We start from the raw sequence: 26,161 nt of genomic DNA, 5'->3' as shown, positions 1-26,161 counted from the left end.
ACACTTCACTGAAACTATAACATCTCTAAACAAACAACACTTCCCTACAACAGCCCCCTCAACTCCTAACCCTAACCCCCCTCCTCTTTTCTTATTCACCTCAGTACCTACCTCCAACATGAAAAGACTATTTTCAAAACTTAATCTCACCAAACTCGCAGCTGACAACCTCCCCTCTGAATACTTGAAAACTGCAGCTGATACACTAGCCTACCAAATTTCAATTCGAATCACCCATTCCATAACAGAAGGCTCTGTTCCCTCGATATGGAGAATATCCCACATCATTCCCCTCCACAAAGGCACCCCTTCCACCGACCTCTCCAATTACCACCCCATTGCTATCCTCTCCCCTCTCTCCAAGATACTTGAAAAATGTGTCAACACCCAGGTCTCCAACTACCTCCTAGCTAATAATCTCCTCTCCAATACCCAACATGGTTTCATGCCATATCACAGCACTACCTCCGCTCTGCTCTCCTTCACCAACACTATACTTCATCACAAAAACAATGGCCTCTTCTCTACTGCCATATTTCTAGATCTTTCAAAGGCCTTTAACATGGTTTCTCATAAGCTACTAATCTCTACTCTCCCCAACCTCTCCTTCTCACAATCAGCTTGCAAATGGTTCTACAGCTATCTACATGAATGCCAGCAATCAGTAATCTGGGACGATAACCTATCATCTCGCCTCCCAGTTACTCTCGGAGTTCCCCAAGGGTGTATCCTTGGCCCTCTGCTATTCTCACTTTTCACTAACAATCTACATACTGCCACCACACAAGCATCTCTTATACAGTACGCAGATGACTCTACTCTCATCTGCTCTGCCCCCACACTACCAGAACTACAACAAATCACACAGGAATCATTCTCTTCTGCAGAAAGCTGGCTATCCAATGCTCAGCTCTTACTCAACCCAAGTAAGACAAAACTTCTCCTGTTCCAACCTTCCAAAGCCACCCAAAACACCTCCACTTTAACATTCTTGCCAAAGACAATACCATCATCTTTCCATCAGAACAGACACAATTACACGGTGTGGAAATAGACAACAAACTTAGATTTGACACCCCGTATCTCTCACAATAAAAAAATTTCACAAGAAACTTGGTGCATTATATCGAAGCTGCCAATTCCTAACCAAGGGGGCTAGAATCTCCATAGCCAATTTCCAGCTAATCTCCACCCTGCTCTATGCATCCCCCATACTTACCAACCTTAAACAGACAGACCTATACAAGCTGGATGCTTGTTACAACAAAATTGCTAAATTTGCCACTGGAATCTCCTACCGCAGCCATCATTGTATCTCTCTTAAAGAACTAAACTGGCTAGAACTCCCACAACTCCTTCCCTTTAATCAACTCACCCTCACTTATAAACGTATTAACCACCCCTTAACATCCCTTCCCTTAAAACCCTTTTCCAACCCTATCACCCCACTAGGCCCCTAAGATCAAGCAACAAAAATGAACTCACTGTTATCAAACCCAAAAACTCAGCAGGAGAAGCTATATTTTCATGTACCATATCTAAACTTTGGAACAATCTTCCACCCTCTATAACTACTTGACCTTCCAGCAGCCTTTTTAAGACTGCACTCAAATTCCACTTAAATTTGCACTGGCTTTGTCCTTGTTCTAATCCAGACTAACACCCCCACCCTTAACCCCCCCCACCTAGACTCTTAACCAAACTATACTACCACCACTACAAACCAGTCACAGTTAGCTAGTTGTCTTTACATACTTTAACATCTTGTCTGACACCTATGTTACTAATATTATAAACGACAAGAAACTATCTTAACTTGCAACATTTACTGTATATACTGTTGATAATCAATATTTTGTTATTGTACTAAAGCCAACAACCTTTAATGTTGTTTATTATTGCTGCAACGTTGTATCTCTATCATGTACATGATGTGGAGCTTTTCTCCCCGGGCATCCGCTGAAAAAGGACCTGCGTCCAGTTGGAATTTCTCAGTAAATAAATGTAAATAAATAAATAAATAAACAAAACAAAATAAAATAAAAAGGTAGAAAAACACAAACATGCCATGCAGTCAATCTTCACATCATTATCCACGTAGCAAGAAGAATGAAGGGATGAGTTCTACTCATGCTGCAAACAAGACAAGATGTATTAAGCACTGTTAGAACAATGTCAAGTAAATACAAACAGTCTGAATCATTTAGACCTGATGATAAACAAATGGCATTTACAGTACCCAGAGAATAGCACAGGAAAACTGTCTGTGTATTTCCTTAACTACTGCCTGTGACTAGAAAAAGAAAAGAATACAGGCATGGCTTCTTTCTTGTGTGTCATTTTAAGACAAGTTGCTTCACTGTATCATGTTAGGTCAGGGGTAAAAGTATCTAGTGAAATTAAACAAAATGCCCAGAGGACACATTGCGAAACAGCACCTTTCATTGCACTGGGAAGTACTACGTGGACCAAATCCAAGATCTTTGTTCAATGTGAGAGAATGTGCTGAGCATGCTACAGCCAAACATACGACAATGGGTGAAGGGGCTGCAGCTGATAAGTAGCAGTGAAGGGTGCTGGCCAGATATCATGGCAATATGTGCACACAATGCAGTGGGGGTCCCAGCTGCTACACCTGTATCATCTGAGCTGAACCCAGGACAGCAGCTTAATGGCAGAAGTTGGATTTGGAAGTGTCTTTTAGAAGGGAACAGCTATGAAACTTGGTGAATGGCATGTTTTAAGGTAAGCTGCAATTATAAAAATGTGGCATTACAGATGCTGACATCTGTGTAGCACTAAACACACACAGCAACAGCTGAAAGTGATCATCTTGAGACACTAGCAGAAAAGTACAGATAGATATTACCATACATGCAGACTAGATGTAGATCATATCCTGCGTCCTGCCTCGCGGGGCCCTCGGTGTGGCCGCAGGAATTCCAAAGGTCCAAGGCTCCTCTTCCAAGCGTCCTTGGTGTCACCTGTCCTCATCTAAGTCAGCAATGGCGCCATCAGGTTCTCTTCACTGCCATCTTCTTCAGTGTTTCTAGGAATGCTAAAAAAAAAAAATGAAAAAAAATAAATGGTAAAAAAATAAATACACATAAAAAATAATCCCAATAGAGGAATAAGACTGTAGGAATAAAAGGGAGGGAAAAGAGTAGGGACCCAAAGGGAAGGATACAGAAAATCTGACTGCAGTTGCATATCTGTTATCTATCCTACATCACATCTAGTTATATGGTGTACACTGTATGTCAAGAATGCAACTGCAGTCATAACAATAAAGGTTGAATACCATAGCCAAGCTGGGGGTGGGGGGGATATGGATAGGATGGGTGTAGCTAAAATCCTGCAGGACTGCGCTGCAGCAGCTGCTTGGGATCTGGAGTATAAGGGGGGGTGGTGGGTAGTGCTTAGTAAATTGCAGACTCCATGTAGCAGCCCTCTAAAATGTCCTTTGTTGCCACCTCTCTTAGGAAGCTGTGGAAGTGCTAGCTGGGTGTGTGTGAGTGTGGCCTAATATGGAACACCTTTCCATGAAAAGAATAGCAAGCAATGATGCAATGTCCAATCCATTTTGAAATTGTTTGTGTTTTGGAGATGCTTTTCCCTGTACTCAGCAGCATAAGCTACAAACAGCTGGTCAGACTTTCGTCTCTGCGTGGATTTGTAAAAAAGTGTGTCTTCAGGCTCAAGGAGGATTTTTCCCAGAGCATTGTTAGTTGTTAGTCTGGGATAAGAATGAGTGCCTCCCTGCTTGTTTATGTACCACATGGCAGTGGTGTTGTCTGTCCTTATTAGCAAAATGTCCTTCTTGTAGTGATTTTATCCATGGTCTGAGGCATCTGTTGTGATCATTTGGCCTGCTTGAGGTCTGTTGAAAGACATGCCTTAATTCCTTTCTGCAGCATGGAAAAGTGGGATTATGTCCTCCTAGGCTGTTGCTGTGTTGAGATCATAAGTTTTTAAATACCACTGCAGCTTTCAACATGGTCAGTCAAGATTGATCCTCAAACCAAGCATGTCTATATTCTCGACACCCAGTCATAGCTAGCTGCTATGAAGTTTCAGCATCATCATAACCACACTGCAGAAATGGTTATTTACCTGCTGGAGTGCTATGTATATGATCCTGCAGTGCCTTTTTATCAATAGGTGATCTGCAGCCAGAGACATGATCTGCTTATCAGGGAAGGGGCCTGGGCAGGCTTAGGATGGGCCTTGGCCTGAAAGGCCTTGATGGACAAACAATTATTAACTTTCTCAATTGGCAGGACAACCCATATGTTATGACTGCAGTTGCATTCTTGAAGGACATCAATAAGAAAGCAGTCCTTTCTAGTTGTCTGCATTGTATAGTTATCTAAATCTACCCTTCTGAAGAAAAAACAAGGTAGATGAAATCCTGTAGAGTCTCTAAGTCTTAACTCACTTTCTGTACATCAGCTGGTTATTCTCTTTTCGATACATTGTATTGATGTATAAGCATTGCCAACAAATTACATTACATTGACGTATATTGTTGCCTTACATTCTGGAAGGAAGTGACTTGTCTTCTACTAAGATGTCCACATCCATATGCAGGGCATAATGCTCTTGCATCTCAAGAAAAATGTTTCCTAACCACTGTTTGTTGTTGCATATCATATAACCATCCTCAGGAAATCTTTGGGTGGGGTACATACACATCCATAATTAACACGATTACTCGTAATCTGGGGATGAGGCCAAATGCAGTGACATAGAAGAAATCTACAATCCCTCAGAGGTGTGTTATCCATCCTGGAGGTGGGCTTTAGGCTCACCACACCTGGTGGTAGACTTCATTAGTGATTGTACTAGAGTGTGCACTCACAGCAGAAAGGCATTGTGGGTTCCCTTGGTGATGCACGCAGCTTATCCCTTCACTTAGGGGCTGCAGTTAGGTCATACAAATGCTTTCATTCCCAGGAAACCAGCAAGGGATACAAACAACCCTCATAGCTGCCAGCATGATGCTGACTGGGAGACTTTTGAGCCATACTGCACTGTGGTAAATATATGGGAAAGAATGGGCAGAGGCTGACTGGGGGTAAACAGGGTGACTAACAGGTGTGGGGCAAACAATACCTAGAAAAAATAGTAAACTTGGGCTGGGACAGGGACATATCCACAGTTATGTACAGGATAAGTCATAATGATAAGCTATTGATTAGCATTTTGAAAAAGACTTTCAGATAATTTGGGGGTTGACTAGGTAGACACCCACAGTTGTATGAATGATAAATTATCAATTAGAAATCTGAAAAGAAAAAAACATTCTGAAGTAATAGGAGGGTGTGGTAAGTATGCACCTACATTTATGTGAAGGGTATCTCATAAAAAGGTAATTTCTGAAAAAATATTCTCAGGCAATTTGGAAGTATGGTAGGTATACATCCACAATTATGTAAATGCCAGGTTATTAATTGGTTAATGAAGTAAGCACACGCTTTCGGAGAACTCATTTTTTATTGTCATGCTTACTTCATTAAACTTACATTTTTTATTGTCATGCTTACTTCATTAAACTTACATTTTTTATTGTCAGCCTTGGACTTGTGTTTACCTGGTTTGTCATTTGTTTAGTGCTTTTTGGTTTACCAGGTTATTAATTGGGTAACTGATGAAAATACATTCATTGGTAATCGGGGGATACGTATTTATAGTTATGTGAACAGTAAAATGTAATGATCTTAAAATATATATTTAGGTAATCTGGAGGTAGGGTAAAGACATATCCAGTTTTTAACCAGAAATGTGCAAAAACTTTCACAGATAAGCTGTGTTTAATTCAAGCCATGTAAGTAAGAATGAATTAAAGGTGTATATTAATCCCACAGGGACCCTTTCTGCTTTTTTGAAATGCAGACTTTATTAAAGGTAGCAGAAAGGACAGCAGAACACAAAATGATGCAGCTGAAAAACACCTCTCCTGAACTCTCAAATGTCAGCTATTTGGTACCAGCCATCATATTCAATACTAATACAAAGGAGACATTTGCAGTATGGCTAGCCTAATGTTCATTTGTAATATCACCACTACAAAGTACAGCAGATTGGCTACTGGAATACGTGCCTGATGCCATGAATGTTCTTAATGGCATAGCTGATCTCTCGTCGTAGCTCCTTCTCATCAAATTCCATCTAGGGGAAAAGAAAAAAAAGATGTGTTAGTACAAGCAGCAGTCTGGAAAGTGTGAATTTCTACAATTCAGTATGCAAAAAAGGTATAATCCATGTCTAAAGTCGCTGTTCTTCCAACTGGGAGTTAAGCACAGCTTAGCACAGCCCTGTGGAGTACAACTTTGAAAAGTTGCATCTATTACTGTGTCTGGTTTCTGGCAGTACACCACAAGATCTAAACTCCAGGCAAAAAAAAGTATCATTCATCTGAAGTGCTTCTTCTCATAGATTTCCCTTTTTTGTTGTGTTTCATTAATGATGTCCTTCCTTAAATTTCTCATTCTTACTACTTTAAAAGCTTTAAAAGGCATACCTCCTAACCTCTCAATGTAAGAAATCTGAACAAAGCCTAAAATAAGGTGGGAAGGGGCACAGACCCAAAAGAGGGACAGATTTTAAATATTGATCTTATAACCTTAGAACATTACTAGAATATTAGAAAAATAAAAAATTCTCAAGGATATGAAGTCTGAAACTTAAATTTAGGTAATTATTTATTTAATCCTACGTGATTTGCCAAAAAAAAAAAAAAAAACAGATTTTATGAGGAATAGGTCAAAAAATGATCAAAAAGCTGAACATTCTTCGAAACTCTATACAGCTGATAGGTATGTGTGAAGGGGTAGTGGACATGCAGGCCAAATAAGTTATTTAATCAAAGGCTTATTGTAAAGAAAGGTAGCTTGACTCTCCCTAATTTTTGCAATTATGTGCAAATCGCACCCTTAAGTGTATGCTTTTCTCAATTTTCTAAGTGATCTCTTGCCAAAAAATAAAGAAGTCAGCTTTAACTGTTTATTATACTTTAGCCTGTACTTTTTACCTCTCCAGGACTTCATTCATCTTGTATTGTTTGCAAGGTCTGTAATATGACTCAGTACCACCCCTGTTCTGTCCTTATTTTCTATAACTGTGCAGTTCTTTTGGTAGTCAGAGTATCACATCTTTCTTTCCTTGAAATTTAAATCTTGTTTGTCACATGTCATACTTAGAAAATATATACAAAAACAAGAGTTGTTTCTTCTAACAGATGTTAGAAAATGGTACATGAATTTTCACTGGGAAATTTAGATAAACAAATGCAAAATGTCACTGGAAAATTCAGGTAAGCATAGCATGCATTGCAAATAATGTAAAGATATGGTAAAATACTTAAACATGTCTTTACTACTGCTTAACAATATGGATTTCCCTAGTTATACATGTGTACTTGCACCTATTAAATGGAGATCTGCAAAATCCTGCTAATATTAGACAGGAAATCAGTAACTTGTGCTTTTTTATAGATTATATTTTGTACAAAAAAGTATGTCCAAGCTGGGATTCCAGAAGAATATGTGCAGGGCACAGCACGCTGGTGTCAGGAGCGGCCCTAGGTCAACTGGTGCCCTAGGCAAAAGGACTCCACGGCTCTCCCCACCACACTACCTGTTGCCCCCATCCTGGTCTACCTACACCAAATAAATACTGGAAAAGTGCCCCTGCTAGACCAGTGCCCTAGGCGGCTGCCTTGTTGGCCTATGCCTAAGGCCGGCTATGGCTGGTGTGATTGCACACAGGAATGACTCTGCCAAAACAAGCTTTCATGAAAAACAGAAAGATGTGTTATCTTGCTTTAACATATCTGTAGTGCACTGTAGGTGATGATTATGCTATGGTATTTGGAAAAAGACAAATCAGTTAAGTGACAGAATAGCATGAGACCCGATCTTAACAAATATTTAGCACCCCCTGCTAAAATTGTTAAGATCAGGTCTCGGACAAGGCAGTGAAATTTGCCAGTACTGCCCAGCAAATGACAATGGCAGAATAAAAGATTTGTTTTTGCCTGTTGTCCATTCTGATATATGTCCCTGACTTCCTTCTATCAACTTTAAAATTTAATAGAATAACAGGATGTGTGTTCACATGCATTTTCTGAAGGATACATAGTCTGAAACTTAAATGGACGTCATTATTTCATGAATTCAACCTTCAGTAATTTGTCTGAGAACCATTGACTTTATGAGTAATACACCAAACATATGAGGCAAAAATCTGGATATTCTGTGAAAATATGGACAGTTGAGAGGAATGATAGGTAAGTGTAAACAAAAGTGACTGTGTTGCACTGCATTTGTGGCAGAACTTTCTAAGTGTTTTGTGTTTTGAAAGCTGGCAAAGCACTTAGTTTTCTTTTCTTTGCTTTACTGTAGTTGTACCAGATAAAGCTCTATGCACTACAAAGAATTACGATGGGGTCACTGATCCTAATCTACTATTACGTATTCTCGATATAGATGTCACAATTCACCTCTCAAGCTTTGTTCTTGAGTTGAATTTATTGGTATCCATGTCTCAAACACAGAGTAAGTCAGGATCAGCGATCCGCTCATAATCCTCTCTTTAGTACATGGAGTGTTTTGATTAAGCTCTGATATCACAATCACAAAAATGACAAACTAGTTAAGTGCCTCTAAAGTGCCAGACTAGATCTTAAAAATTGTTATGTATCCCTACTTTAGTTGTTAAGACTGGTTATCACGATAGTTAGTTAAATCTGCTAACACTGGCCAGCAAGCAACAGCAGCAAAATTAAAAAAAAAGATTTCTTTCTGCCTGTTGTCTGTGCCAGTAATCTATCCTTGACTTTCTTTAACAATAAGACAACATGTTACACTGTCTTTCTGACACTGTTCGCTAAAACATGTTACTCTATCTTTCTGACACAGCCTTAAGGACTTGAAAGCCAATAAAACACTTAGAGCTTTTTTTGGAACTAGTAGTTCAATCAGATAAAGCATCACTCTTGAGGTGAACTTATTGGTATCCATTTATAAGCTGGTTATGATTGGAGACCTGATCTTAACCCTCTGTATTGTATACCATTAAGAATTCCTGATGTTAGTCCTGCTGGCCTTTGACCCAGTAATGCACATGCAGACTTCATTACAGATGCAGTCAGTTCAATTTAGGATACCCTTTAAGGAACTATACAGTCAGTCATTACCTTATCATATGTAACATCTACAAACTCCTCATTTGAAGGTTAAACCTTGCAATTTACTGACCAGTTTATTTTTTTATCTCCATGCCCCTCAATCATATTTTAAAACATCTTAAGCATTTAGGTACATGTTGACTATAACACAGTTATTGGATTACTTATTCTTTAAATGGATAAATAAAATCGGGCAAAAAGGACACTTTACATTAATGAAATGGGTCATTGGTAAAAAAATATGTCATTGGAGTATACGGAAATTACTTGACACATTACACATGAACAGCAAATAATACAGATTAACTCTTGGCTTTAGGAAATATAATCACCACTGTATCTAAGTGTACAGAAATAAAACAGAAATCATGCAGTTAATAAGTATCATTCCCAAATGAACGAGAGTAAATGGCCTCTCTAAAATAGCACCATCCCAAGTGTATATGCAAATAAAGAGGAATTCACCACAAATAACATATTTCTAATACTTTACTGACTCTTTGTCTACCAAAGGGAAAGTGCTGCTTAAAGAAAATGAACAAATAAAACCAATAGCACTGACTCCTCTGAGAAACTGAGCTGCATAAGATATTTTTATGAGCAGGAGATGGGGATTTCTAGACTAGGGTAGGCAGTGGGCCAAGAGTGTCAGATGCATCAAAATCAGAGCAACTGTAAAAAATAGATTAGTTACACTTTGAAATAAAATGGAAACATTCTGAATAGCAATGTTTATAAGGAAGATTAAAGAAATCTAGTTTTCTAAATTTAACTGGAAAAAAAGTTTTTTTAATCAGGGCCTTGAGTAAAAATGCTGAGTGCCTGTAAAGTTGTTGCAGCATGTTCCATGAAGCAAGCAGTTTTGGGGCTTGAGAATATAAGGAGACCTTGCAGTTTTCATGTGTGCCTGTACAACTGCATTCTCAGCAAGCCTTCCTCTCCCTGGAGAGTGTAGACATCTGTGTAATAACAGATACATGGTTTAAAGTCTCGGAGAGTATCCCAGGAATGCAAGATTACAATGCCTTTCACACCTTTAGACTAGCTACCGCACAGGAGGGAACTAAAAGTGGAGGAATCTCAGTCTGTATTAAAACCAACTTCACATCCAGACTAGTTAAAGTGTATGACCCACTGAAACTCATACATGGGTAACTCACCATAAACTGGGTGTCATACAGTATCCTTGTAACCTGTAGGTCCCCCTCCATGTCCCCGGAAGCCCATACTACCTATCTCTGTGTATTAGAGTCCTTCATTGTTCAACCCATTACAATATTTATGGGGGATCTCAATTACCCTTCAATAGATTGGGAATCCTACAACCACTTCTAAAGCGCAAGCCCAGCGATTCCTAAATGTTGTTAATATCAACATCTTGGAACAGTTGGTTCATTCTCCTACTAGGGGTACAAATATCCTTGACCTTGTACTTACTACTCATGAGCATTAGGGAGGAGGGGGGCTATGTTCCTCACTTAATGTAATGTCTTCTCTTGTTAGATCTGACCATCAGGCAGTATTAGTTGAAATAAAAATTAAATCCAGGGATCCAGCGAAACCAAAAATCTTTAGGAACTATTCCAAGGCTAAGCTCTCTATACTAGGCAACACCTTGGTAAAATTCCAAGCACCCCCAAACCCAGTAAACACCACAGCATATGCTGAGCTTTTTATAAAATCTCTGCACAGCCATACTGATAGCTTTATAGAGTGAGCTTTGCCCACTCATACTAAGAATAAGACAAACTCAAAAGACAAGCCACCCTGGTAGAATCACAATATCAATTGGTTATTCAACAAAAGAAAAAAATGTCTTGGCCAAGCATAGGAGGAGCAAATCCATTTGTACTAAAAGCCCCTGACCAATCTAAACAGGCAGCTAAGAGAGTTAATAAATACTTCAAAGGCTAAATTTGAAGAAAAAATAGCTTCTCAGACAAAGGACAGCTACAATGCTTTCTACAGCTATGTCCATAACTTCAGCAGAATTACACAGTAACGTGCAGAACGTACTGTAAATGGCATCGCCCACACTGAACTGGAGGCCAATGCCAACCTTCTGACTCACAGGTTCAGCTCAAATTTCTTCCCCCCTCTCCCCCTGATAGTCTAAAGAAAATACTACATATCACAATTCCCCCGACCATTATTAGGGAACAGCTCATCAATGCACTTTTCAAGGCAAACGCACTGCATCTATGGGCCCTGATGCCATCTTCAGATGTTTAATAAATAGCATGAAACATGACTTCTCTTGTCCACTTGAATCACTTTTTAACTGGGGCCTTTAGTTAGGTTTTGTGCCCAAGGAAAGGAAGATGGCTACATTCATTTCCCTGTACAATGGAGGACCAACCACTGATCCAGGTAACTACAGGTCCATAAGTCTTAGCAGCCTCATATGAAAGGCCATGGAAAGAAACGTCATGGATATGTTAAATGAGGACATAGATAACCAGCAGACACTGGACCCATCACAGTTCACCTTTGTTAAAGGAAACTCATGCCTATTAAACCTGGTTGACTTTTTTGAGAGGATCACCAAAGCACTGGAGATGTCCGTTGCTTATTTTAAAGCTGTCTCGCTATGTTAAACCCATTTAACATAGCAAAACAGTAAAAAGCAATGGAGATCTTGCTTTCTCCGTTGCTTTTTTTTTTAAACCTGTCTTGCTATGTTAAATGGGTTTAACATAGCGAGACAGGTTTAAAAAAAAAGCAACGGAGAAAGCAAGATCTCCGTTGCTTTTTACACACTGTGTCATTATGTTAAAGGAGTTTAACATAGCGAGACAGCTTTAAAAAAAGCAACGGAGATCTCCGTTGCTTTTTTAAACCTGTGTCGCTATGTTAAACTCTTTTAACATAGCGAGACAATGTTTTAAAAGAGACTTATACTAATGGAAAATGTCCGGGCGACCGGACCTTTTTCCATTAGTATAAGACGATTTACAACGTGCACGCTGGCCAATCAGCGTGCACGTTCTGGAATATTAATGGGGGGTCATGGTATAATGACGATTTACCCATGGTTGGTGTGGTTTAATCATGAGGGCAAAGCCTGAGTGATTAAACAAAGGCAACTGTGGGTAAATCTACAATATATTACATCCAGGAATTGGTTATTGCTATTATACAGTGACATTATTTAAGAAAAAAAATACTTACTTGTCTTTGTAGAATGGCTTCATGGTGTTCTCCCACTTTTTTTATGTATCCTGCTGCTTTTTGATGTACTGCACATACATATGGGACTTACATTCACATGCTTACACAGTACATCAGTGCTTTGGAAAGGAAGCAACCGAGAAAGGAAGATCTCTGTTGCTTCTTTATTTATTTAAAAAAAAAGTCTGAAATCCAGACAGTTTAGAAGTCAGAGACAAGGCAGAAATACATGGAAAATTGGGTATGTTTCTTTAGTTTTCCAGAATGTACTTGATTTTCCTTGTATTTCTGCCCTGTCTGTCTTGTACCTCTAAACTGTCCAAGTTTCAAATTTTGTACTTCTTGACCTCTTAGCTCAAGAAAACTGTAAAGCCGTAACATATATTAATAGAAGAAAGTCAGGGCAACCAAACTTTTTTCTACTGGTATATATTGGATATTACAACGGACATGCTGGTTGGGCTAACCAATCAACGTCCACGTTTTTGAATGTTAATGGCCAGTCATTGCACAATAAAAAATACTAAACAACTACCTTAGTTGATATGAATTTATTTCCATCAGGAATTTCAGGAATGCCTGAAAAGACTAAAGCCACGACTGACTTTCATAAAAAAAGTGCTACTGGTAACCCCATAAGATTCTGTCAAGGAAAAAAGTCAGAGGAAGAAGAAATATTCATACTGACATCACAGTTACCCTAAAAGGTTACAACTGGAATCTGTTACCTCAATAACTGAAAATGTAATGTCCTTTTTTATGTCAGAAGGTGGTAAAGGCATCCTTTTATCTTCAGATTACTGCTAAGAAACTCATTTCATTTAATCTTTTGTTTTGCAACCAGTAACCATTTTTGAAGTGAATTAGTTGCTTAACTGAAAATGACTCATGATTATTTAACAAAGGCTTTTTCTCTGACAGACAAAACAAATAAAATTGCTGGCAACCACTTTCAGGAAAAACAACCTTAAACTTTTTTTTTTTTTGCTCTGGGGCAAGCCCCCTTGCATCCCCAACCTATATGTAAATACTGCACTGCCACACAACAGTGGCAAAAGGGCAACATCATATTTTCACTGAAAGTGGCTTTCAGTAATAAAGCCATCAAGCTGCCATCAGACAGGCAAACAACTTTTGGCACAAACACAGATTTCAGCTGAAAGATTTGCCCAACTATATAATAACTGGCTCAGATAAGATGTAAATCATATTTATCAAATCATGTAAATATTTCATAGCTCTTCTTCTGCAACATATCATTAAATCCTTCCTGGTCTTTTGTTCCTTTCATGAACTCCGAAAGTATCCACAGTAATTAATTTCCCTAAGAAGAGACCACAAGACAAAGTGGAGTACTAGAAACCTGTTTTTCTGTTATCCCTACTCTCGAAGATCCTAAAAAAAAAAATCAATGTCCACCCATCTAATGAAAAGAAGCTTGAAAGTGATGGAATAATGTATGAGCAACAATATTGTTTTCAGAGGGAACAGGGTACCATAACTCTTACTCCTGTCTCAAATTAAAAATAAATGGAATGAAGGAAAACTAACAAATACAGTTAGCATTCCCACTAAAGTAGGTGACTAAATATGACACCATAAATGTGTGCCCAGTCTTAGTTTTTATGGGCTGGACCACAACGTTTTGTTGCATTTTTTGAGTATGATGATCTTCAGTCTATATCATTAGAATGTTCTTAAAACTGCACCATCAGTTGCTTATTAAATGCTCATTTTATTCAATGAATGTAGCATGCAACATAATTTGTCATTTACAGCCATGTGAGGGGGTCCTAATAAAAGTTTGGAGAGTCACAAATAAAATTTTATCTTTAAAATATTGAACTAGAAAAACACTAACCATAATCTTAACCTTAGACACAAACAATCTAAACTGGCTATAAAGCATTTTAGAATTATACACGCAGAAATTGGTTTTCATTAAAGAATATCAGTGAATGGAATACGATATCTACTACATAAAGAGCCAACTCTTCTTTCCTTCTTGCTGCGGTGCATCTCCCGTTTCCAACTGCGTTGGACTGCTCTCCCCTTTTTCAGCATTCAGAGGTATTTCACTCCCTGTCCAGGACTGAAAACCCTAATTTAAAAACAACTGTACAGGGAACTGAAAAGGAAGCCGCCATAACTGCAGTCGCTTCTGCAACAGTCCGATATCTCTCAGACCACTTTAACCCCTTTTTTAGCATTCAGCGGTATTTCACTCCCTGTCCAGGACTGAAAACCCTAATTTAAAAACAACTGTACTGGGACCTGAAAAGGAAGCCACCATAAAGTACAGTTTTGTACCTACCATAAATGTAGATGTTCGAGTGCTAATACAGCTGCAGTAATCACAGATGGGTTCTCTGCCGTCAGGCGGGTCCTCGGTCGGCCGAATTCCAAAGTCTAGGTCCGGCATCGGTTGTTGTCGCTTTCTCTCCTGACATCAGTGAGGCCGGAGTATATAAGACACAGCTGACACCATGTTCTTCAGTCTTTCTTGCCCCAGATGTCAGGTGCCCCCAGAAGGAAGGCAATACATAAATTATATATATATATACATGCAATGCAATATAATCCAAAATCAGTAGTTGCAAGCAAATAAACCAAAGAAGGATAACCCAGGCAGGTTGTATGAAAAAGGGGTTAGGCCCTAGGCCTTTACCAAGTGGGGAAGGAGGGAGGGAAACCTGTACTGCAGCTGTATTAGCACTCGAACATCTACATTTATGGTAGGTACAAAACTGTACTATGTTCATCGTGCATACAGCTGCAGTAATCACAGATGGGTAGAATCCCAAAGCTACGCACAGGGTGGTAGGTATTAGGTGGAACTGGGATGAGCCAGAATGCCCTGTAACACAGCAGTGGCAAAGCCTGCTCTAGTTTTGGAATATAAAGGCAGGTGGTAGTGTTTTGTGAAGGTATGCACAGAACTCCAAGTGGCTGCCTCCAAAATATCTTTGGTAGGAACTCCTCTGAGGAAGGCTGTAGAGGTAGCTGTGGCCCTGGTGGAGTGGGATCTGATGCCTGTAGGGACAGATTTCCCATGATAGGAATAACAAAACCGTATGCAGTGGCCAATCCATTTTGAAATTGTCTGTTTGGTAACTGGCTTCCCTTGAGCCCCTACAGCATAGGACACAAAAAGTTGTTCTGATTTCCTGAAGGCCTTTGTTCTGTATAAATAATAACGTAGCTGCCTATGGATGTCTAATGAGTGTAGCAGCCTTTCCCCTTTGTTTTGAGGATTGGGGTAAAAGGTAGGTAAGTATATGGCTTGATTTAAAGCTACCCTGAATACCACTTTAGGCATAAATGACGGGTTGGTACGAAGGGAAACCCTGTCCTGATGGAAGATGAGAAAGGGCTGCACCGCCATGAGGGCCTGTAGTTCCGAAACCCTACGAGCTGAAGTGATGGCCAGAAGGAAGGCTGTTTTCCAGGACAAATATTGCAAATCTGTTGAGGCAGCTGGTTCAAAAGGAGGCAAAGTTAATTTTTCTAGAATGTAATTAAGATCCCAGGCTGGTATTGGTTGTTTCCTTGGTGGTCTTATATTCTTAGCCCCTCTGAGGAACTGTCTTAAGAGTGGGTGAGAAAATAAGGGTGGATCCGTGTTGAATTCTGCAGAAATGGCTGAGGCATGGATTTTTATGGAGGAAAATGAAAGTCCACTGTTCAGCAGCTCAGCTAGATACTGTAATACCTGAGGCAAATTCAGTTTTCTAGGGTCCTGGCCTTTTTTCTCATTCCAAGAGCAAAACCGCTTTCCATTTTTGGAGTAAGCCTTTCTAGTAGATGGCCTTCTGGCCTCCAAAATGACATCCTGCACCTCTTTGGGGAGTAGGGTCTGTTGTGGTGTTAAGGAATTTTCCATGCAGCGAGATTGAATGTTTTCAGCTGACTGTGAAGAGTTTTGTAGCTGTGCTGAGTCAGCAGAAGAGGCATTAGAGGTAGGGACCAGGGAGGAGTATGTGTTAGGCTCCTCAGGAGTGGGTACCAGTGTTGCCTTGGCCAATCTGGAGCAATCAGTATCATCTTTGGTCTGTCTGCTCTTGCTTTCAAAAGCACCTTGGGCAGAAGAGGCAGAGGTGGGAAAGCGTAAACTGTCCATGCTGTCCAACTGAATGAAAGGAAGGCCCACCCTCCAGGCCTTTGGATGAAAGGTCCTTGAACAAAACTTTTCCAATTGATGATTCCTGTGGGAGGCAAAAAGATCTATGTCTGGCCTCCCCCACGCTTGGATTATCTCTGTAAACACCTGAGGATGCAACTTCCATTCGTGTGGATCTGTCATATTTCTGCTTAGATTGTCTGCCAGCGTGTTTTCCAATCCTGGCAAGTACTGTGCTTGAAGTTCGATTTGCCATTCCAGAGCCAAGTTCCAAAGTGTCATGGCTAGTCTGCACAAGGGGTATGAATGTGTTCCTCCTTGTTTGTTTATGTACCACATTACTGTGGTGTTGTCTGTTCTTATCAGTAATTGTCCTGGATGCAGGAGGTCCTTGAAAGCTGTAATTGCATTTATCACTGCTAGCATTTCTTTTTGATTTATGTGAAGGTGCTTTTCCTTTTGGGACCATTTGCCCTGAATGCACCTGTCTGTCATGTGCGCCCCCCAGGCGTAATCTGAGGCGTCTGTTGTGATGACTTGATTTGCTTAAGGCTTGCAGAATGGGAGACCTGTGTTTGATTGACATGCTTGGGCCCACCATCGAAATTCCTTTTGCAAACATGGAATTATTGGTATTATTGTTTCCAAACTGTGACTGTGTTCAGACCATAGGTTTTTTAGGTACCATTGAAGTTTCCTCATATGCAACTTTGCACATGGGATTAAAAGAATGCAAGATGCCATGAAGCCCAGAGCCTGCAGGATTTTCCTTGCAGTAAGCCTGTTACATTTTGCTAGTATTGTGAAGTACTGAGTTAGTTGTCCCTGTTTTTCTGGCGTAAGATAGGCCATCTGGGTGTTTGTGTCCAAGTTGGCACCCAAGAAAGTTATTTTCTGAGATGGTGTTAGCCTGGATTTCTCTTTGTTGATTGTGTATCCCAGAGAATGCAGTAACCGTGTTACATAAGCCAGATGTTCCAGAAGTATGTGCTTGCTGTCCGCTTGGATCAGGCAGTCGTCCAAATAAGGGTAAATTTGTATCCCTTGAAGTCTGCAGTAGGCAATCACTGATGCCAGGCATTTTGTGAATTATCTGGGCGCAGTAGATAAGCCAAAGGGCAATGCAGAGAATTGATAGTGGATTGAACCTGCAAGAAATCTGAGGTATCTTCTGCAGCTTTGTCTGATTGGGACATGCAGGTATGCCTCCTTGAGGTCCAATGTTACCAGCCAAAACTCCTTGCCCAGCATGGGAAGAAGCTGCTGCAATGTGAGCATCTTGAATTTTGGTACGAGTAAAAATGTGTTTAGGATGGGTAAGTCCAAAATGGGTCTCCAGTCGGTTCCTTTCCTTGGTACCAGAAAAAGTCTGGAATAAAAACCTTGACCTTGTTCGTGAGAAGGTACCTCTTGAACAGCTCTCATATCTATGAGCTTTGAAATTTGTAGTTGTGCCTCTGCCCTTTGATTGTGTGGCAGGTTTGGCATGCCTCTCATTTTTGGAAGAGTGTGGAAATGAAATCTGTAGCCTCTGTTTATAACATCCAGGATCCATTTGTCTGTTGTGATAATATGCCAATTTCTTGTAAATAATGCCAGCTTTCCTCCCAAGGGTGCTGCCAGCTGAGACTTGCTTGGCATGGAAATGAGGGAGTCATTGGGTTTGTTTCCTGTATTGTTGTGCACTGTCTTCGCCACCTCTTGGTGCTGGAGTTTGCCATTGCCTGCCTCTATATGATCCTTGTGATTGTCCTCTGCCCCTTGTGTGTCTGTATCTACCTCTTTGGGGCTTGTCAGTGGCTGGAAAGGACCAGTTTTTTGAAGGCCAATTTCTTCTAAAACGTGGTGGTTGGACCTGTAGGAAAGCTTTGACAGTTTGCATAGATTTGGCTTTTTCTTCCATTTTCTGTAATATCTCCTCAGCATTAGTACCAAACAGCACATCCTTTTGTAAAGGAGCATCTAGAAGCTTAGCTTTCACATGATCAGGCAAGCTTTGTTCCCTAAGCCAGGCATGTCTACGAATGACCGATCCTGTAGCAGCAGCTCTACTTGAGGCCTCTAGGGCATCATAGCCACATTGTAAGGTGTGTTTACCCACTTGTTCTGCACTATGCATCATATCCTGCAACTCCTTCAAATCTGGTTGTTCAGGTTGAGACATTTTATTCCTTAATTGTGATAGCAGGAACTGTTGATATTTAAGCATATGAAACTGACAATTTAAGGCCCTCAATGTGTGCAAGGTTTCCCCAAAGGAGAAATCCTCAGGAGGAGATACAGAAGGAATGGACTGCTCTGCATCCGAATCCTCAAAAGGGGAGTAAGAGTGTTCCTCTACATCAGAATGTTCTGATAAAATGGAGCCCTGATCAGAAGAGGGAGAATCTTCCGCCACTCTGGGCCTCTTGTCTGGAGGGGGCTGGGAACCCCTGATAAGAGTAATTAAATCCTCAGCCATTTTAAGCATCTGTTTTTTAGGCATGGGGCCTGGAGATGGGCCCTGTGCAACAGGCCTCTTGGGATGCCTGGCTGATTTGGATTTAGTAAAGGCCTTAATAGAAAAGGAAGATGAGGGTCTAAAGACACCATGGGTGGAAGTGGACCTGTCCACATTAGGAGGCTCAACACTCACAATGGCTTCGGTGGTTGTAGTCTGGGAAAGGGCCGAGGTACCTGCGGTCTTGGTTACAGAAGACACCGCCGGTAGTCAGGGACTGCATAGGCGTCTCGCTGAGAACCGGACCATGTGTAGCCGGTTTTGGCGTGGTGTCGGTGGGGACCGCGGACCTCACGTGTCGGTCCTTGTCCTTGCGTTTTTTGGACAAAACGGTAGTCGGAGTCTCCAACGACATTTTATAATCAAAGGCTTTACCAAAAAAGTGTTGGGAGAACTCCGCCCGACGCTTAATAGTGCGTTTATTGAAAAGTAGCGCAAAAGCAACAGCCCGAGACGCCGTGGTCTGGGCCTAAACAAGGTATGCAGAGGGAATGGAAATCCTTATGCGGTATTTGCTTCCCACAAGAAATACAATTATTAACTTTTTCTGACATCGGTCTGAGGCAAGAAAAGTTTCCCCAACCGGGTACTTAGCTTTAATGAAGACTTCGGTTTCCAATTTTTTGTAATTCAGGAGCTGGCCGACTGGCACTTGCGAACTGCTTCTGCTTCGGGCACCGCGCGGCAAAAAAGACTGAAGAACATGGTGTCGGCTGTGTCTTATATACTCCGGCCTCACTGACGTCAGGAGAGAAAGCGACAACAACCGACGCCGGACCTAGACTTTGGAATTCGGCCGATCGAGGACCCGCCTGACGGCAGAGAACCCATCTGTGATTACTGCAGCTGTATGCACGATGAACATCTACAGTCACTCCTGCAATGGTCCGATATCTCTTCAGACCACTTTAACCCCTTTTTCAGCATTCAGCAGTATTTAACTCCCTGTCCAGGACTGAAAACCCTAACTTTAAAACAACTGTACTGGGACCAAAAAAGGAATCCGCCATGACTGCAGTTGCTCCTGCAGTGGCCCGATATCTCTCAGACCACTTTAACCCCTTTTTCTGCATTTAGCAGTATTTCACTCCCTGTCCAGGATTGAAAACCCTAATTTAAAAACAACTGCACTGGGACCTGAAAAAGAAGCCGCCATAACTGCAGTCACTCCTGCAATGGTCCGATATCTCTCAGACCACTTTAACCCCTTTTTCAGCATTTAGCGGCATTTCTCTCCCTGTCTAGCACTGAAAACCCTAATTTAAAAACAACAGTACTAGGACCTGAAAAGGAAGCCGCCACAACTACAGTTGCTCCTGCAATGGTCCGATATCCCTCAGACCACTTTAACCCCTTTTTCAGCGATCAGCAATATTTCACTCCCTGTCCAGGACTGAAAACCCTAATTTAAAAACAACTGCACTGGAATCTGAAAAGGAAGCCGCCATAACTACAGTCACTCCTGCAATGGTCCAATATCTCTCAGACCACTTTAACCCCTTTTTCAGCGCTTAGCAGTATTTCACTCCCTGTCCAGAATTGAAAATCCTAATTTAAAAACAACAGCACTGGGACCTGAAAAGGAAGCCGCCATAACTGCAGTCACTCCTGCAACGGTCCAATACCTCTCAGACCACTTTAACCCCTTTTTTCAGCGTTTAGCAGTATTTCACTCCCTGTCCAGGACTGAAAACCCTAATTTAAAAACAACTGTACGGGGACCCGAAAAGGAAGCTGCCATAACTACAGTCACTCCTGCAATGGTCCGATATCTCTCAGACTACTTTAACCCCTTTTTCAGCATTCAGCGGTATTTCACTCCCTGTCCAGGACTGAAAACCCTCATTTAAAAACAACTGTACGGGGACCTGAAAAGGAAACTGCCATAACTACAGTCGCTCCTGCAATGGTTTGACATCTTTCATACCACTTTAACCCCTTTTTCAGTGTTCAGCCGTATTTTACTCCCTGTCCAAGACTGAAAACCCTAATTTAAAAACAACTGCACTGGGTCCTGAAAAGGAAGCCACCATAACTACAGTCACACCTGCAATGGTATGATATATCTCAGACCACTTAAACCCCTTTTTCAGCATTTAGTGGTATTTCACTCCCTGTCCAGGGCTGAAAATTCTAATTTAAAAACAACTGTACTGGGACCTGAAAAGGAAGCCGCCACAACTACAGTTGCTCCTGCAACGGTCCAATATCTCTCAGACCACTTTAACCCCTTATTCAGCATTTAGCGGTATTTCACTCCCTGTCCAGGACTGAACACCCTAATTTCAAAACAGTTGTACTGGGACCTGAAAAGGAAGCTGCCACAACTACAGTTGCTCCTTCAACGGTCCGATATCTCTCAGACCACATTAACCCCTTTTTCAGCGTGTAGTGGTATTTCACTCCCTGTGCAGGACTGAAAACCCTAACTTCAAAACAACTGTACTGGGACCTTAAATGGAAGCTGCCATTACTACAGTTGCTCCTGCAATGGTCCGATATCTCTCAGACCACTTTAACCTTTTTTTTAACATTCAGCGGTATTTCACTCCCTGTCCAGGACTGAACACACTAATTTAAAAACAACTGTACTGGGATCTGAAAAGGAAGTCACCACAACTACAGTCGCTCCTACAACGGTCCGATATCTCTCCGACCACTTTAACCCTTTTTTCAGTGTTCAGTGGTATTTCACTCCCTGTCCTGGACTGAAAACCCTAATTTCAAAACAACTATACTGGGAACTGAAAAGGAAGCTGCCATAACAACAGTCAATCCTGCCATGGTCCGATATCTCTCAGATCACTTTAACCCCTTTTTCAGTGTTCAGCAGTATTTCACTCCCTGTACAGGACTGAAAACCCTAATTTAAAAACAACTGTACTGGGACCTGAAAAGGAAGGTGCTCCTGCAATGGTCTGATATCTCTCAGACCACTTTAAGTACGTCTCTGAACAAGTATACAAGCTTAAAGTGAACCTGTATAAGAAACATAGTGCCAAGTTGTCTTTGAATAAGACATGTTGCTCATAGCAGACGACTAGATTCTCATTACGGTAAAGGAAACCATTAGCCAGAATTGTCTTATCCTCTTACAGTTTTTCTCCCTTCTTCAAACCTTACCACACTATCTCATGGGTCCATAATGTTACTTTCTTCTACACTCTCCTACCCTTTGTTTCTGCTCCTAATAACCTCTGCCTCCCTCTCCTTTTAAACCACTTCCAGTACTCGCTCTGCCTCTGCCCTCCCTACCTCTCTGTACTGATTCCTCTCTCACCATTATCCCCTCTCCTGCTGCCCCTAAGGCTAGCACTCCATCTCTGAAGTGCTGTTACCCCAAATATTTTTCTGCATAGTGCTTGGTTTTACCTTCACCACCTCCTTAGCCTGTTTTTTTCACCTTCTGCAGGACTGACTGATTGCCTTCTTGGTGCTCTCTCTACCTGGGTTCACCCTTGCTACACTCGAGTTTCACTCTGCTCCCCTACCCAGTGCCCATTTCCCACCTGCCCCCACTACTCCTACTTTTATTCTAATCACTGTCCCCACCCCTTACCATCCTCTATCCAATCACACAACATCTCATATTGTAATCCCCTCCCTTAAATTACTCACCCACCATATACCATGTATTATCCAATCAGATAACAATTCACATTGTAGGTCCACCACTTACCATCCATTATCCAGTCAAACAACAATTCCCATTTAATTACTTACAATAAATCTCACACATCTCATTTAATTCACCCCTTCTCTACCCCTACTATTAGCCACAGCTCTCCCCTTTAACTTTACTTTCCAATCCTTCAAAACAAGCTAAACCCTATTTCCATATCTTACACCTACATATTTTCCATAAATGACCTCTTTACTCTTTAAAACTTTCTCTACCCCACTTACCCTCCTCCTATTACACCTCATACCCTTATACCTTGCTACCTCCTATTCTACTAACCACTCCCCCCTTATTTCTCTCCTCTCCCCCACTTCCCACCATATAACACATATCACCACTCCATCAAAAGAAGTTTCTACTCCATCTCCCCCTCTCTAATACAACCTAACTACTTACATCACTTTAACTTACGAATTATGCCAACCAAAGCTAAACCCCAAATGACAAAGCTCAACTTATACTTCTCCTTATTCGATAAAACAAAATCTAAATCCATCGCACTATCTCTCCCCAACACCCTCTACCTAGGAGGTGATATTCACCCCAGCCCTGACCCTACTCCCTCTTCTCAGAAAACCTCCCCCATCCATAAATCTCTTCAAATCTTTACTCTCAATGCTCAAAGTCTCTGTAATAAAGCAGCCATTTTTCATGCATGGCTAAGCCACAATCAACCACACATTGTTGCCATCACTAAGACATGGCTAAAGCCCCATATCTCAGACTCTGAAATACTACCCCCAGGCTTCCAAGCCCTTAGATGTGATCGTACACCCAAAAAAGGTGGTGTCGCATTAATCTACTCCAACTTGCTCTCCATTATCCCCTACCCCAAAGAAATTCCTCAGTTTGGTAATGCTGAAATACTGGCCTGCTTATTTAAAATAAATAGCCACAAACGTATCTGCATCATCACCTTATATATCCCTCATGGAAACAATATCCCAGTTCTAGAAGAAATCCTTCTATGGGCCTCTACCAACATAAATAATGAGACTTACATACTCGGAGACGTAAACATAAATTGGAACAACATCAATAGCTCTATTCCTACTCAATCCATTAATCTCTTTAACTTTACCCAAATAATCCATTCTATTACTAGACCAAATAAAACCACTCCACCAGACTCTAGGAATTAGCCTCCCTATTCAACTATTTCTTTATTAACTCTGTATCTGAACTAACAAAATCTTTTGCCAAAAGCTCTTCCGCATACACTCATACTGCCTCCATCACTACCCCTCCTTACACTAACTCTAATTCCACTCTCATTTTCAACCTAAAACCCATTTCTACCAACTATGTACAAAAACTCCTCTCCAGACTAAAACCTTGCTCTAATGCTCCCGACAACATTCCCTCTATTTTTCTTAAATATGCTGCTGATGAAATTGCATTCCCTATAAGTATAATAATCAATAGGTCCATAAAGGAATCCTACTTCCCCAAACTCTGGCACACTGCCTATATTTTCCCTCTTCATAAAGGTGGGAAAAACACTAACATCTTAAATTTCTGCCCCATAGCCATCCTCTCCCCTATCTCCAAAATCCTAGAAAAATATATTCACCTACAACTAATGCCATTCCTAACTCAAAATCACCTCCTCACTCCTACCCAGCATGGTTTCCGACCTGGGCACAGCACTACAACAGCTCTCCTCTCTTTCCTAGATACAGTTAATTGTGACAGAGATTCTGGAGAAATAGTATTCACAGTGCTCCAGGACCTCTCCAAAGCCTTTGATACTGTTTCTCACACCCATATTCTGAGCCACCTTTCAAACCTAAATCTCTCTCAAACTACCATCTCCTGGTTCTCAAGCTACCTGTCCGATAGAGCTCAGGTTGTAAAGTGGAGAAAAAGCATCTCCCCTTTTCTTCATACCCCCACAGGTCTACCCCAAGGATCCATTCTTGCACCAATGCTGTTCAACATCTTCATCAACGCTTTTTACTCCGCCATTCCCAATACCAAAATAATCCAATACGCTGACAACTCAGCTTTAGTCTTCTCTGCCTCTAGCCTCCCTGAACTCTTAACGAAGACGCAAACTGCCTTCTCAACAACTATAGCCCAGATGCTCCAGAATCATCTTGCCTTAAATGCTAACCAATCCAAAATTTTCATCTTCCTTCCCTCAAAATCCTTCTCTTTCGACAAAACCTCTTTCCAAATCCTAAGCCAAAATAAGTCCCCTATTGAAGTCGCCCCCATGCAAAGTTACTAGGTGTAACTTTAGATGAACACCTAAAATTCGATAACCATGTACTCCTAAACATAAAAAAATACACCAAAAACTGGGTATACTTTATAGGAATAACCGCTCTTTCTCACCTCTTACTAGACGTACTCTCATCTCCACTTACCTCCTCCCCTCCATGATGTATGGTGCCCCCCTTCTAATCAACTTATCTACATCTATCACATCCAAATCAGAAAACTGTTATGACAAAATCTCCAAATTTGCCACTAACTCCAAAACCTCTGCCCATCATTGCCTTGCCCTTAACTCTCTAAATTGGCTAGAACTTCCAAATTATCTGGACTTCCTCTAACTCACCACTGCTCACAAATTATTCTTCAACCCCACCAAATGCCCTGCTCTAAAACACATCCTAGTCCCCTATGTACCAAACAGAACTCTAAGATCGGCACAACAAAACCTAATATCTGTACATAAACCCAACCGACCTCCAGGACAACTACTTCTCTCTTTTTCCGTTGACAAAAAAATGGATCTCTCTCTCCTTCCCTAAGAATAATAGAAAATATGACAAGTTTTAAGGCACAGCTTCATTCCTATCTCTCCTCCATTCGGAAATGCACCTGCATAATTCCAACCTAACAACCCCTCCCTTTTCTCCCTGCCGGTTCCATGCTGTACATCAGACCACCTTCTGCCAACATTTTTAATCCTCTCTGATTCCTATACTCAATGAAATATTTGCACCCAAGTGTCTGTCACCTTGGGGCTCTAGTTCTCTAATGCCAACTTTCTATAATTAGACATGTTCTTCCTATGTCAAGACTATACACACACTTTTGTAAATATGCCTTTCTTTATTGTAAATAATCTAGTATGTGTATTAAGAATAAATTGTTAACTGTATACATTTTTTTTACTTTAATTTGTATTTCCTATGTCAAAATTTTACTTGTTCTTCCTATGTCAAGATTGTACGCATACTTTTGTAAATACACCTTTCCTTATTGTAAATAAGGTCTCCTGGATTACTACATGTACAGCTCCATTACTACCTGCAATCTCAAAGAAAATGTAACTGCTCTCTTTATTCTTCACCACCCAAGCTCTCATCCCCCGACTCTCCTGGCTAAACTTCCATACCTTACTAATTTTCCCCTATCCTTCTTCATTAATGTAACCAACTTATTTGCATCCTCCTTTGCTATATGCCTCTCTTCCTCCAGGACAATCCTCATTTAACCATCCTATTTCCTTAATTATTAACTACTTAAATATTGAAAGCTTTT

The 26,161-nt window shown here is 40.9% G+C and overlaps 2 protein-coding genes across 13 annotated transcripts in view; one reads left to right on the top strand and one right to left on the bottom strand.

Annotated features, from left to right (window-relative positions):
- Window positions 1-26,161, top strand: part of CIZ1 (CDKN1A interacting zinc finger protein 1) — a 2,016,138-nt gene that overhangs the window by 292,434 nt on the left and 1,697,543 nt on the right. The window lies entirely within an intron of this gene.
- The window catches only part of DNM1 (dynamin 1), a 1,092,771-nt gene that overhangs the window by 535,951 nt on the left and 530,659 nt on the right, over window positions 1-26,161 (bottom strand). For all 11 annotated transcript variants that reach the window (XM_044058867.1, XM_044058862.1, XM_044058871.1 and 8 more), the window contains exon 9: window positions 6,104-6,171. In XM_044058867.1, coding sequence (XP_043914802.1) covers window positions 6,104-6,171 — 68 coding nt within the window. The remainder of the gene's footprint in view (window positions 1-6,103; window positions 6,172-26,161) is intronic.

This window comes from Protopterus annectens, chromosome 16.part0, assembly GCF_019279795.1.
Source record: "Protopterus annectens isolate FY-2018-M chromosome 16.part0, PAN1.0, whole genome shotgun sequence".
Lineage (NCBI taxonomy): Eukaryota > Metazoa > Chordata > Ceratodontiformes > Protopteridae > Protopterus > Protopterus annectens.
Note: the sequence above shows the minus strand (reverse complement) of the source record. Positions and strands in the feature narration are given on the sequence as shown.